Genomic DNA, 14,075 nt, shown 5'->3' with positions numbered 1-14,075 from the left:
GCGACAAACGACTAGACGCTGAGTGTCGTTTGTGACACTCAGTCACGTCGTTTAGATGCCAAGTGTGCTAAGCCGTTTGATCGCAGATACTTTTGATGGTCAGGATTAATAGTCTCAGTTTTGGGTATATAATGCAATCAAAGACCAAGAGTCGTTCACTTCATCTTTGTCATCTTCTCTGAGTGTTCTAGAGTGAATCTATTGTATCTCAGAAAGTTTGGTGTTGAGTGATATTATGTGAGAGTGCAATCTGTAATACTAGGATAGATCGGCTCGGTTGAGAGTTGTTCTTGGTTTTGGGTTGTGGTAATTCTCAGATACATTGTGTTCTTGTATTCTTTTGTGCGGTCAAAGAAAAGCCGAACCTGATACTAGTCACCGAGTTCCCCGCCGGAGCTCAACGTGCAGTAGGTGTGTTTTACACCGAAGCACGGGAAAAATCTCTTGCGTCTTTTTTCCTTTTCTTGCACAAATTGCGATTCCATTGGTTGCTTGGCCGGCATAGTTTAGGGTGTGTGTTCGATCCAAATTCTCAACAAATACGAATAAAGCTATATTCCTAATGAAAGAGAGGTCATCAAGAAATATATATACATATATTCATAATGTGCGAAGAGAGATTCATATCAGTACTAGTCTATATGATTTTGTTTCAGATAAGAAAGAGAATGTCCTCTTCCTTTTGCACATAGAAATGTGAGAGACTTTTATGTAAGAAACACGTTGTATTTAATTCAGTGACTTATTCTCAAGACTGGCAATAGATTAAGAAAGAGAAATACCTCGGCTAAAAAACCCCAAAAAAAAAAAAAAAAAAAGTGTGTTTTACAATCATTTCCATATGATGAGTCTCTACTTGGGTTCCCAGAAGATGATCTCTCCTTGTTCACCACAGAGACCAAGGTCCTTGAGCCTCCTCTCTTGATAGTACTCCAATTCCTTGAGCTCCAACTCTCTCTGCTCGAATATCCCGTCAATTTGCCGAAGAACCCTTTTCTCTCCTTGCCTTATTCCGACCGCAATCCCAAGCCTCGCATCCAACTCTTTTTCTCTCAACTCCTCGTCCTATATCGTCCACATTCGGAAAAATATTTAGCAGTAGTTTCTCAGGTTTAGATTCCATAAATAATTAGTTTTTTTTTAAGAAACAGACTAAAACGCTACAAAAACCAGTAGAGTGAGGACTATTTTGCTAAAAAAAAGGAAGTTTAGTGACCAATATAGTTCAGATATTTATACCTCTTCAATAGTAGTGGTGTAAGCAGAGAGAGCTGATTTGCAGGTCTCTCGTATCACTCGGCAAATGAGAGCTTCGTTGCCCTCGCTTATGGGAAGCTCGAGATGTCCCCAAATCGAGTTCCTGAAGATGGTTTCCAAGAGAAAAGCATCGGATCCGCCGAGTGCCACGAGTCTCAGATAATGGATCATCCCGGCCGGGAGCGAGTTGTTCAGGAAGATGTCGAAATACGCCGTCTCGCCGAACCCGTTCGACTCGGCGATGTCAAGCTTGTCCGCGTAAAACGGGTCCGATCTCGATATCTCGAGAGTCAACGTGAACGCGTGGCGGTCTTCCAGAGTGTCGATGAATCCGTAGTCCAGAGCGAGCTCGGCGTTGCTCTTGTTTAGGTCGTATTGTATGAAGACCTGTTTGTGAATTCCGCTCTAGTAAGTTCTGACTTTACTTGCTTCACAAGAAACATTATTAGGACAGAGATTTTTTTTTTTTTACCTGTTCACCTGCCTTGAGGGGAATCGGGCTCCGTAGAGAGAAGAGATAATCCCATGAGAACAAACCCGCACGTCCTTTGACCTCCGATGCATGATCTTCGGTGGTCACTTTGGAATTATGGTTGATCTAACCGACAAAAATTGATAAAGAAAAGAGCGTTTAATCAAATCTTTTTATCTCACGGAAGGAAAGGAAATGAGCCCGGAAGATAAAATAAAATAAAATAAAAAATTACGAAAAAAAGCCTTACGAAGTCCACGAGGGGAATGAGAACGAGGTTCTGGTTGCGAAGGCGAGAGAACGCCCTCGACCTTAGTATCCCAAACGCCCAAAAGAAATCCTCCATTGTTATCGGCGAAGGAAAAAGGTTCTTATTCGGGAGAATGATTTCTTCCTCCACTCTTAGGAACTCGCTCTGAACATACTCTTTCACTCCCATTGTTGTGCTCAAAAGTTGGGTTCCTAAAGAAACATAACATGTAAAAGAACAATCTTTTTGTGTACACTTATAAGTAATTGACACTGGGTCTCATCTTATGCATAGAAAAGAAATTTTCATTTATGAAACCACAGCGTTTGTTCAAGCAAGGCTTCATTGATTTCTTTTTCTCTTGCTCCTTCTGGATTCTACAGTTTTACCCAATAAAATTATTATCCGCATAAAATTAATAGTAGTGTGTAACTTCTGGCTCAAGCTTCCAGTACTACCAATCCAGTGTTAAATTCCAAAAAAAAAAAAAAAAAAAAAAAAATTACTCTCGCTTAATATCAGGAAAGGAAAAATGTGACCAATAAGTAAATAAAATATTAAAAAAACCAACCTTGAAGCTCAGCTAGCTCTTCTTCTGACCTGCACTGAAACCACACAAAAAGACACAAACTTTATCAACCCAAAGTACCCAAAACCACAATCTTCACCAGTACTCAAATTCCAAAAAAATTAAAAATTATTAAATAAATAACCCCCACCAGAACACAGTGGAATTGGTGGTCTTTGGAAGAACATCAATGTAGAGCATCCACTTAGAGTCGTCCCTGGACTTCTCTCTGATCAAGAAAAGCGCGACGGAGATCCACGGCTTCAGTCCGGCGCAGACTCCGCCGATCTCGGAGGCTTCGACGGTGTCGGGATTGATCCACAGCCTCTTCGGGACCTCCAAAACGACCTCGTTCCTCGCTATGTCCCTCTGAGCCACAAGCCCTAGACCTTCCTCCACGACGCCGGGCCTCGCCGGAGTCTTGGCCGAGACCACTCCCTCGCCGGCGAGCCATCCCCAGAAAGTCTTGACCTCCGCCGGAAGCGCCGGGTCGAGCTCCGGCAAGGTCTGTGATCTCGCGGCGGAGATGGGCTTGCGGCAGCGGAAGTGAGGTCTGGTGGGGAAGATAAACGTGGAGAAAAAAGATGGAGAGGATAGAGCAGAGAGAGACATCATTGCGATTTATGAGTTAGTTTTATTAGTTAAAAGTCTATGAAGTGAAGTGTGTGGAGGTATAGATATAATGTAAAATTTGTAAATACATTATCTGGAACTGAGCAAATGAGAGAGTAAAGAGCTAGTAGTGGTATTTTAGCTTGAGAAATTTAATATATATCATCGGCCACAGTTGATTTTTTATTGAGAAAAATTTACAAAATAACGGTTTCGACTTTCGAACTAAATAATTAATAAATTCGTCAAAACTTTATATATTTAGTAAAACTATCAAAGTTTAATATATAAAGTTTGGCACTGTTTAATTATTAAGTTTATTAAAATTTAAATTTTTTAGTAAAATAAGTAAAGTTTGATATTGCCTAAAATATGTCTTACACTTTATATGAAGTATCTAATAATGTATATAGCTTTATTTTTGACAAGCACGTATATAAATTTATTGACAGAGGAGACAATAAAATTTAGGAGAATGTCATAGAGAAATTTCATTAAGTGAGCTTAATAAGCCATTAAATATCTCATTTAGACCCTAATATTGAAAAATATCCAAAAATGGACTTTTGTACCATAATCGGACAAAAATACCCTTATAATCTATTTGAACTCATCTCATTCCCCCCGAAACTCATCTCTCTCTCTCTCACTCGCTCACTTCAAAAAAAAAAAAGAAACTCTACGATCGTGTAGGGGGGGATACGACGGCAGACGATCTTGTACGAGTCGGTACGATAGAGGACGATGGCGTACGATGGAAATGCTTCGAGATCCGGCGGCGGTGACGGACAGAAATCCCGAGCTTCAAAACCAAGTAAAAAGGTAAGTTTTCATGAAATTTCTTGTTAAACTTCGTTGAAAATAGTTAGAATAGGGTTTAGGACTTAGTTATTACCTGATTTGAGTTGATTTGAGGTGATTTGGGTCGGATTTAGATTGTTAGGGTTTGAAATTAGGGCCAGTGTACGATGAGATTGATGCATCGTACGATGCTGTACGATGGCGTACGATGAAATTCATAGATCTGTACGATGCTGTACGATGGGTTTATGTTTTTTTAAAAAAAAGTGTCGTACGATGCTGTACGATTCTGTACGATTCTGTACGATGGTTTTTAAAAAAAAAATTAATTATTTTGTTTTACGATGATATACGATGCTATACGATGATTTTTTAAAAAAATAAATTTTTGTCTTACGATGTTATACGATGCTATACGATGATTTTTTTAAAAAAATTTAATTTCTTGTTTTACGATGATATACGATGCTGTACGATAAACCCGAAGACCGCGCGGCGCGCGGTCTTCCTTGCGCGTCGCGCAGTGCAGATTTCAGCTTATGCGCGCTGCGCGCGTAAGACTCTGTGCATTTTCATGCCGTCTGCGCGGCGCGCGGTCTCGGGAAATTGAATTGTGATTCTGACCTAATTTTGTTGTTTTTTTAGGACAATTTGAACTACATGTACAACGTCTCATTCCCGGGGCGTATCACGTACGGTGGGACGGGGATCTTGAAGCTTGTACGGAGTAGATTCGATGAGCTCGGGATAAAAGAACGAATCCTCGGGACTCCGTTCGAGCAATTTTTTACGGAGAGCGAGCTTGGTTTCTCACCGGTGCTCGTACATACTCTCCTTCAGAAGAAGATCGAGGCGACAGTACGCGGCGAGATACATTTTGGTATCGGAGGCAAACGGGTACGATTTGGACGCCTCGAGTACGCACTCGTCTCGGGGATGACTTATGAAGACGGTCCGACCAAAGCCGAACAAGACGAGCGAAAGAACGATGGATTGATCACGGATCACTTGAACGGCGTTGTCGGAAGCAAGTTGAGCGCGTTGATCAACGCGTTCACCATATGTCGAAGCCCTGACGCTGCGTTCAAGCTCGGGCTGCTCGTATTCGTCTACGGGTATCTTCTGGGGCAGCCGGCCAACAAAGCCATCGAAGAAAGGTGGCAGAAATTTCTATACATCGTTCAAGACCTCCCCTTCTTCTTCAAGATGCCTTGGGAAAATTTGAGTTGGGCGGAGACGTATTCCAGCTTGTCGGTGAACCTACGGCGTTATCACGAAACGCTGCAAAAGAAGTTGAAGGACAAGCCGGATGTGGCACAGAAAGAGGCCAAGTACACATTGACGGGTAATCTCCATACCCTTCATTACTGGGCGTACGAGGCTATCCCAGAGATCGGGATGAGGTTCGGGTCGAACCAGGGGATTCATGTGCCCCGGATGCACTCGTGGTCTAGTAATGTGCTCATAATGGGCAAAGACATCGAGGCGGTCTTGAATAAAAAAACGGTAACTTTTTATTATTTATCGTTTATTAATGTATTTTACATTATTTTGGAATATTGGTAACGTTTATTAATGTATTGTAGGTGGGTGTTCTTCAAATGCTGAGACCAAGGGCACCAGAGAAAGAAATGTTCACTCTCCTCGAGACACAGACGAGCAAATGTCTGTATCCCATAGACGTCGAGGGCGAAGATGCGACAGAGCCGCGAGACATCGAAGAAGAAATAGATCGAGTCGCGACTGTTGCAGAAGATGCCATCGTCGGAGACTCCGACGACGAACACGTGTCAGACACTCCACGTGTTCGTCTTGCTAGTCCGACCACTCCCGCAATGGGATCGAGGCCTACAGCGACCTCTCGCGCCGACATTCCCGAGGCCTTTGTCATAACACGGGAAATGTGGGGAGAAATGCGAGCTTACCAAGAACAACTGCGAGCATCTCAAGAACAACTGCTAGCATCCCAAAAACGAATGATTCAGTCACAAGGGATAGTCTTACGTTCTCTTGCCACGACCGGCCGTAGAGTTGAGCGCATGAGTGTTAGACAGGTTAGAGTTTAAATTTAATTTAACGTTTTAAAGTTGAGTTTAAATTTAATTTAACGTTTTAGAGTTAAGTTTAAATATAATTTAACGTTTTAAAGTAGAGTTTAAATTTAATTTAACGTTTTAAAGTTGAGTTTAAATTTAATTTAACGTTTTAGAGTTACGTTTAAATATAATTTAACGTTTTAGAGTTAAGTTTAAATATAATTTAACGTTTTAGAGTTAAGTTTAAAATTTAGAGTTGAGTTTAAATTTTAGAGTTGAGTTTAAATTTTTTTGACAAGTTTAAATTTTGTGACATATTTTATTACTTTGACTTTCAGCTTTCTATGTGGAGGAGGCTGAACATTTTGTTCGAGGACGCAACGGGCTTGCCTGGGGGTGAAATTCCCACGACCCAAGATGATGGTCGTAAACGCCGGACCCCTCCTCCTCCTCCTCCTCCTCCTCTGGCGGCTAGTCAAAAGCCGGCGTCTCCATCGCATGAGGCAGAGCCGTCTTCTACGCATCGCGAGTCATCGAAGAAGTCGAAGAAGCCATCTTCAACGCATCGCGAGTCGTCGAAGCGATCGGAGATCAGGCCGGTGACTTCTCCCAGGTTGTCGACGTCTTCGTCGAGTCCTCGTAGAGAAGACATTTCGGATAAGCTACGCCCGCTCACAACTCCTCTAAGGAAAAGACAGAAGGCACAGCTTACTCCGGCACGTCCAGATCGGCAAGTGCGACAGAAGACGTCGCGTTGGTCCGAATTCACTGATCCGACGAGGCCCAAGTATTTGGAAAAGCCGATCCCCAAGTTCAAGCCGTTGAAGGACGCGAAGCAAAAAGAGTTTGAAAATTTCGTTAAGTGGTTGCGGATAAAAAAGTGGGATGGCAAATTCATGGAGTCTGTTCGACTGAAGACGTGCGACGCAGACACGATTTTCTTCGACACGATATTGACAGAAACCAAATGGCTACATGATTCGGTACGTTATTATATAATTTCACTTTTTCCAATCAATTTAAAATAACGCTATATGTTTGTAATGTCTCAGCATATTGATGCTATGATTCACATGGTTCGGGCTCGCCAACGAGCTCTCGACGGTTATCGGTAAGACGTCCGAATCATGGATTGTCGGTGGGTCCAGCACGTGTACGGCCGATTCAGAACGGAAGAAGCGAACATCAACAAGGCTATCGAACTGGGAGCAGAGCCCGAACCCGTGGACTGGGACATGAGGGCAACTATTAGCCCGATGACTGGGTATAGGGACGCCGATATTTTGCCTTGGGATGGTGCTCGAGAGATCCTGTTCGTCGTGAACTTCCAGAACCTTCATTGGTTCACATTTCGGATCGACATCGAGGCCTGGACCATTACCGTCTTCGACTGCCAAAAGGATCTCATGCAGTCGTCGAGACATCAAAAGGACTTCACTGAGCTGATGGAGGTACGTAAAATGTTATGTTATTCACAATTATTACCTTAGAGCAACAATTAATTAAATTATAAGGGTTACTTAACATTGTTAAAATGTTTATTATTCAGACTTGGAGTCGAGCATTTGCTAGGGTTGTGGCCATAGGTGGTTTCTTCAAGAACCATCCCCACTCTTACCGGGAAAGTGAACATGGTGAAATTAAGTTCACTGTGCCGACGTGGATCGTCGATGACAAGGTCCCACAATGTGCTTACAGGTAAACAATTATCTTTTTATTGACAAGTTATTTTACAAGTTTGTTTATTTGTACAAAAAGTTTTTTTTACTAGTTATTTGAACTTTTTTTTGACAACTTTCTCTAAACAATCATGTTTTTATTGACAAGTTATTTTATAAGTTTTTTTTTTTTTTTTTTACAAGTTTTAATTGACAAGTTATTTTAGAAGTTTGTTCTTTTTTTCAAGTTATGTTTCAACTATTTGTGACAATTTCTTTTACTTATTCTTGTGTTGTAGCGGTGATTGCGGGATGTTCGCATTGAAGTATGTCGAGCACGTAGTACTGAACGAATCATTTGACACTCTTCAAAGTGCGAATATGAGAACGTTCAGGAAGAAATGGTGCGTGGACTTATTCTACAACCACCTTATCCCGTGATTTTGTATTTTCGGATGTTTATTTTTTATCTTTTTGGTTTTCTATGTAATAGTACCTTATAAACATATTATCGAGATGGTTTGTTGACTATTGTGTTTTTTATTGTACCTTATAAACATGTAATTCAATTAAAGAGATTCACAAAAAAAACATCAAAAATTCACACATTCACAAAGGGTTTAGAACTCGAGACATTTATAAAGAACTAAAGTTGCATCTTGACGCCACTGACAAGCTTGCTTTTCCATCATAGCTTCATGTAGGATTAGGATAGTGTGTAAATAAATTAGTAACTAACTAACTTGTTCATTCTAGATTAGGATAGTTTGTTACAAATAATCAATATTCTAGTTTTTTTTTTTTTTGAGATTCTAGCAAAAGTTTCCTTTTATTAAAAAAGAAAAATAGCTCACTAAGCTGAATTAAATTAAATTAACTAAAATAGTTAAATTCAGTTACTTCGAACTGGTGAGCTATTTTTTTAATAAAATGAAACTTTGCCAATTTTTAAAAGGATAGTGGTCTATTGAGCTACTAGCGTAATTGTCCCGTATAAAAAGGTCCATGAGACGGATGACACTCCATTAAACAAGATAAAAAGGTGACTAAAATAAACGTTAAAGTTTTAAACTTAAAAATAAAAATAACACACAAAGTCTAAAGTTTTAATCCCTCCAAGTGCATGTTTTTCTGTTATGTCCCCTACCACCACATTTCCCGCATTTTCGCTGCACGACAATCTTTTCGCCTTGAGATGTGTATCGATTAATTCTTCTTCTTCCTTGTTTACTTTTCTTCGGTCGACCGGCTTGCTTCTTTTCAACGGGTTCCGAAACTTTCATGTTTTTTTATCTCATCCGGGACATCCCATTGATCTTCATTGCCAACCGGATATATGGCTTCCTTGTACATCTCAATCCACGTCTCCTTCAAATAAAAGTCACTACATAACGAGTACACGTCCATGCTTCGATGTTGGGCTGCTGCGATAGAATGCTCGCACGGGATATTCAATTGTTGTGGTAGTCCGCAAGTGCATGTCTTCGCCATAAGGTCTACATCGAAATCACCTCTTACGTCTTTGACATGACATTCATATAGACCAAGTCCGTACGCATTGACGAACTGTGCCTTATTATTTAGCTGTGCGAGATCATTTTGCCACGTTGGTGTCAATTTTGTGTTCAACTTGTTCGCTATCTCTTCTCGTTCAAAAAACCAAGTTTGGAGTGTGAATCGAATAAACTCGAGCAACGTCGTAATGGGAAACGTCCTCGCATTCCTTGTTTTGTTGTTGAAGCTTTCTGCGTTGTTGCTCGTCATTAGGTCGTACCTATATAAAACATACTTGATTTATATAATCAACGACATAAAAAATTCAGTACAAAAGAAGTTCTAGACTCTTACCGTTTTCCAGGAAAGAAAGCTCTAGCCCACCGATCAACACCAACTTCTTCAAGATACTTTGCCATCTCGACATCCTTACGTCTCAACTGTCTAAAATTAGCTTCGAATGCTGTTTTACTGAAGGCGTAAGCCGCATCGTAAAGTTCAAAGCGACAATGGTCTGTCTTGAACTTGTGTTGGACATTCAGTTGTAAATGATGGTAACATGCTCCATGAGGGATACCAGGAAACACAACCTCGACACCATGTATGATGCTAACGTGGCGATCGGATATGAACGCCAAATTAGGTACGTCTTCACCGATAGCTTCTCGCAATCTTCTCAAAAACCAAATCCAAGAAGCATGACACTCGTTATCTACAACTCCGAATGCAAGTGGATATAATTGTGAATTCGCATCCATTGCAATTGCGCAAAGCAACTGTCCCCCGTATTTTGTCTTCAGAAATGCACCGTCCAATGCTATGACCGGCCGACATGCTTTGAAGCCTCTACGACACGCCCCAATGGAAAAGAAAGCATACTTGAATTTATCACCATCTCGCACAAAGTCTGTTAACGTCCCAGGATTCTTTTGCTTCAACATGTACAGCCAAGACGGTAACTTCTGGTACGATTGTTTAGGCGTACCCCGCACGTACCCAATAGCTTTCTCCCTGGATCTCCAAGCTTTCAAATACGATATGTTCACACCCCATCTTGTCTTCACTTCTTCCCTGACGTTATGCGCCGAATACTCCGCCATAGAGTTAATTGAGTACTTGTCTTTAAATACGTGACCGATGACCCATGGTGCCGCTCCTCGATGGCCCTCTGTTCGAACAACACGCCCACATGAGTGTTTACCCTCGTACGACGTAATCTCCCACATCTCAGACCACTGCACGACACCCCTCAACCTCCATGTGCATCTCTCGTTTTTGCATAGAACATACCATCTCTTTTTCGAAGAAGATTTCACTCTAAATTCGAAATTATGTTTCAACGCGTACAAGTGGATATGTTTCTTCAGTTCATGCTTGTTTTCAAATTGCTGCCCAATATATATTTCTTCTGAGCTACCTGTTACTTTCAAAGGTTAGTTAAACAATATGTGGTTTCATATTATACTTGAATCTCATTTGAATCCACTTAAATTACCTGTAGAAGAATGACTTGGATAATGACTTGGGTTTTCCTTCACAACATCATCGGCGCTGAACTCGGGTGCTTTCCATGAATAAGGAACGATAGGTGATCCGATCATCGGAGGCTCACGCTGACATTGACCCGATGGTTCACAATGACCCGTTGGTACCGTAAACGTTTCCACAAATTCTTCATATTCTTCGGGATTGGCAAATTCTTCAAATTCTTCACCTCTACCATTGTTATCTCCGTCATATCCATCACTATTCTCTTCATCACCATCGCAACCTTCGTTTTCATCACCTTCGCCACCTTCGTTTTCATCACCTTCGCCATCTTCGTATTCATCACAACCATTGTGTCCATCATATTCGTCACTGTTGTGATTACAATCTCTATCACGCCTGTATACTTCGTCACCGTTTCCGGCACCCTTGTACTCGTTAAACAAGTCATCGTCACAGCCACCGTCTTTGTTTTCAATTATAGGATCTTTTTGTCGATCCTCGATAACAAGAGTATTCCGTCTCTTCTTCGGTTCATTGCGAGACACCATTCCAACTTCCACATCTTTCCCTTTACATAGTCCTCGATACGCAATAGGTGCAATGACCTCGATCTGTTTCGGTACCAAACTTACACAGAGTGGAAATCTATTACGATATTTGTGCTTCATAAAATGCGAAACATCACCATTGTCCTTCAATACGGCAGGACCCAGTGGAATTGTATCGACTTCGTATGGGACTTCGAGTTTTAAGTCGAACGCGAATCTGTCTAACTCGAACTTCTCGTATAAGAAATCTACTAACTCCGTGTACGTTACCTCTTTCGGAATTACGAATGCACGAAATTCTGCATTGGTGAAAACCCATTGGTGTCCTTCCTTCTCCCAAGTGTCGTTAATCATGACAAAAACTGCAAAAAAACAGTCAAACTATGCAAAATAAGCTTCTATATCGCACACCATCGTACTGCATCGTACAACATCGTATACCATCGTACACTATCGTACATCATAGTACATCATCTTACTGATAGACATCGTACAGCATCGTATACCATCGTACAGAATCGTACATTGTAAAAGAGGCATCGTACGGCATCGTACAACATCGTATATCATCGTACACCATCGTACAGCATCGTACAGAATCTAATTTTTTTTCTAAATTTCATCGTACACAAATTTAAATTTCATCGTATACCATCGTACAAACAAGTTAAACCCAGATTTTGGACTTTGTTTTCAGATCTGATCGATTTTTTATGCTACATTCTATCATATACATTCATAAACTTTGTAAAAATGATTAAGTTAGTAATCTTACCCATGATTCTTTTGAAAACCGCTTAAGTAGAGAGGATTTGAGTGGATTTGAAAGAGTTTGAGCGAGTGTGAGAGTGAGAGTGAGGCTGAGCTGATATAGTCTCAGGGGCATTTTTGTCCATTTTCGGTACAAAAGTCCATATTTAGATATTTTTAAACATTAGGGTCTAATCTTGATATTTAATGGGTTATTAAGCCCAATTAATGAAATTTCTCATGTCATAACTACCACCAACTCAATAACTATTTCCAATAATCCATCAAACAATAATTTTGGCCAAATATACCACTTGTCTCTATGTGTAAAACCCTAAATATCCTTAAAAAAATTATTTTTTTACATTTTATCATTTAATTCATTCTCTCTCTCTCCCTAAGTTCTGATACCTCTCCAAAATCTCGTCATTCAAACTCACCCAAAATCAAAACCCTTCTTCTTCTTTGAACCACGATCAAAATCCTTGTTCAAACATTTCAGCGAACGAAACCCTTTTTTTTTCTCACCGAATCCCTTCTCCTTCTCCACGAATCTCTTCTCCTTTCCGGGATTCTACTTGGTTAGTTTCAGCGAATCTCTTTGCCAAAGACTCTACTTGGTTATTTTTAATGTTTTTTCTTACCATTTCTTTCGTTTTTGTGTATGTTTATTCTGGGTATGTTTAAATTTGGGTCAAAAATAAGGTTTTCGTGATTATGGCTAATTTTTGAAGTTGTTCAGCGAAGTTCGTAAGTTTCGTCAGATGTCAACAGTTGACATCAATTGTTGACATCTTATATCAACAGTTGATGTCATCTGTTGACATATATTGTTGATGTATAATGTCAACTGTTGACATCAACTGTTGACATCTTATGTCAACAATTACTAATTTTGGATTTCTTCTTGATTTGTATAGTGATGGCGGAAATTTATTTATTATTCAAGTACAGTGGTACTTGGGTTGAACCTGGTCGGTATCATGAGAAAAGATCTTTCAGAATTATGGTGTCGTATGAAGTGACCTTCGCTAGCTTTGCTCAAACCTTTATGCCATCGAATCCCCTTATGCCATCAATACTCGATGAGGGGTGGAATTCGGTCTCAACTCATGAAGCGGCAATTCGTTCTACATTAGGATGGGATGACTACTTTTTTATACTTTGTTCATACTACTTTTTTTTTTTAATTTATTATGCTTTGTTCATACAACTTTTGTTTAAGAGTCTATTTGTTTAATTCATTGTGTTTTTTGTTCAAACTACTTTTGTTAAAGAGAATCTTTTTTGTACAGACTACTTGTTGACCTCAACTGTTGACGTTGATGTCAACAATTGACGTCAACTGTTGACATCAATGTCAACAGCATCACTGTCAACAATTGACGTCAGCTGTTGATATCAATGTCAACAATTAACATCAATGTCAACAATGGACGTCAACTGTTGATATCAATGTAAATAGTTGACGTCAACTGTTGACATCAATGTCAATAAACAGAGAGCTCATAAATCCCAGATGTCAACAATTGACGTCAACTGTTGACATTGATGTCAACAATGGACGTCAAAACCATTAAAAAACAACTACAGATTGATAATTGATATATTGTTGATATTCATTAAACATGCTATCAAAAGCATACCAAAAGATTAAGATATGAGTTGTACGTGAACAACATTGCTATCAAAAGCATACCAAAAGATTAAGATAAGAGTAGTACGTGAAACACATTGATATCTATTGTTTACATTATTTCCTAATTGTCATAAATCTCCATGTCCGATCCAACATGGGTCACTAACTTCACTACCCCGTGCCGGTATAAGTCGATCGTGAACTTTTGCCGGTGCATGTACATCTCCTCTTGTTTCACATCTTGCAGATCTAAGCCGTGAGACATAAACTCCATGGCCTTAATGACAAACATGCCACAATCATCACTCTTTTTTAAGAAAAAAAATTGGGATTAGACATCTTCTTTGGTATATAAATACAGTAATATTAAATAATAGCTATATACGTACACATTGCTCTGTTGTGGCATGGTGAGAGATTAATATCAACAAACAGAGAGCTCAAAGATCACAGATGTCAACAATTGACGTCAACTGGTGACGTCAATTGTTGACGTCAA

The 14,075-nt window shown here is 40.0% G+C and overlaps 2 protein-coding genes across 2 annotated transcripts; one reads left to right on the top strand and one right to left on the bottom strand.

Annotated features, from left to right (window-relative positions):
* Positions 1-577: 577 nt before the first annotated feature.
* Positions 578-3,215, bottom strand: LSMT-L (Rubisco methyltransferase family protein). The gene is made up of 6 exons (XM_089608157.1): positions 2,699-3,215; positions 2,551-2,579; positions 1,980-2,191; positions 1,730-1,855; positions 1,240-1,644; positions 578-1,065 (listed from the first exon to the last, which is right to left on the bottom strand). Exons 1-6 carry the CDS (start codon positions 3,160-3,162, stop codon positions 853-855), a joined length of 1,449 nt encoding a protein of 482 aa, XP_089464283.1. The 5' UTR covers positions 3,163-3,215; the 3' UTR covers positions 578-852.
* Positions 3,216-7,200: 3,985 nt separating this feature from the next.
* On the top strand, positions 7,201-8,189 carry LOC149402982 (uncharacterized). Its single transcript, XM_089610142.1, has 3 exons — positions 7,201-7,447; positions 7,546-7,694; positions 7,954-8,189. The coding sequence occupies exons 1-3, from the start codon at positions 7,232-7,234 to the stop codon at positions 8,093-8,095; spliced, it is 507 nt and encodes a 168-aa protein (XP_089466268.1). The 5' UTR covers positions 7,201-7,231; the 3' UTR covers positions 8,096-8,189.
* The last annotated feature ends 5,886 nt before the right edge of the window (positions 8,190-14,075 follow it).

This window comes from Urtica dioica, chromosome 3 (genome assembly GCF_054948205.1).
Source record: "Urtica dioica subsp. dioica isolate 48M chromosome 3, U.dioica_male_clone48M_v1_H2, whole genome shotgun sequence".
Lineage (NCBI taxonomy): Eukaryota > Viridiplantae > Streptophyta > Magnoliopsida > Rosales > Urticaceae > Urtica > Urtica dioica.
The sequence above is the reverse complement of the archived record's forward strand: the minus strand, read 5'-3'. Positions and strand labels throughout refer to the sequence as shown.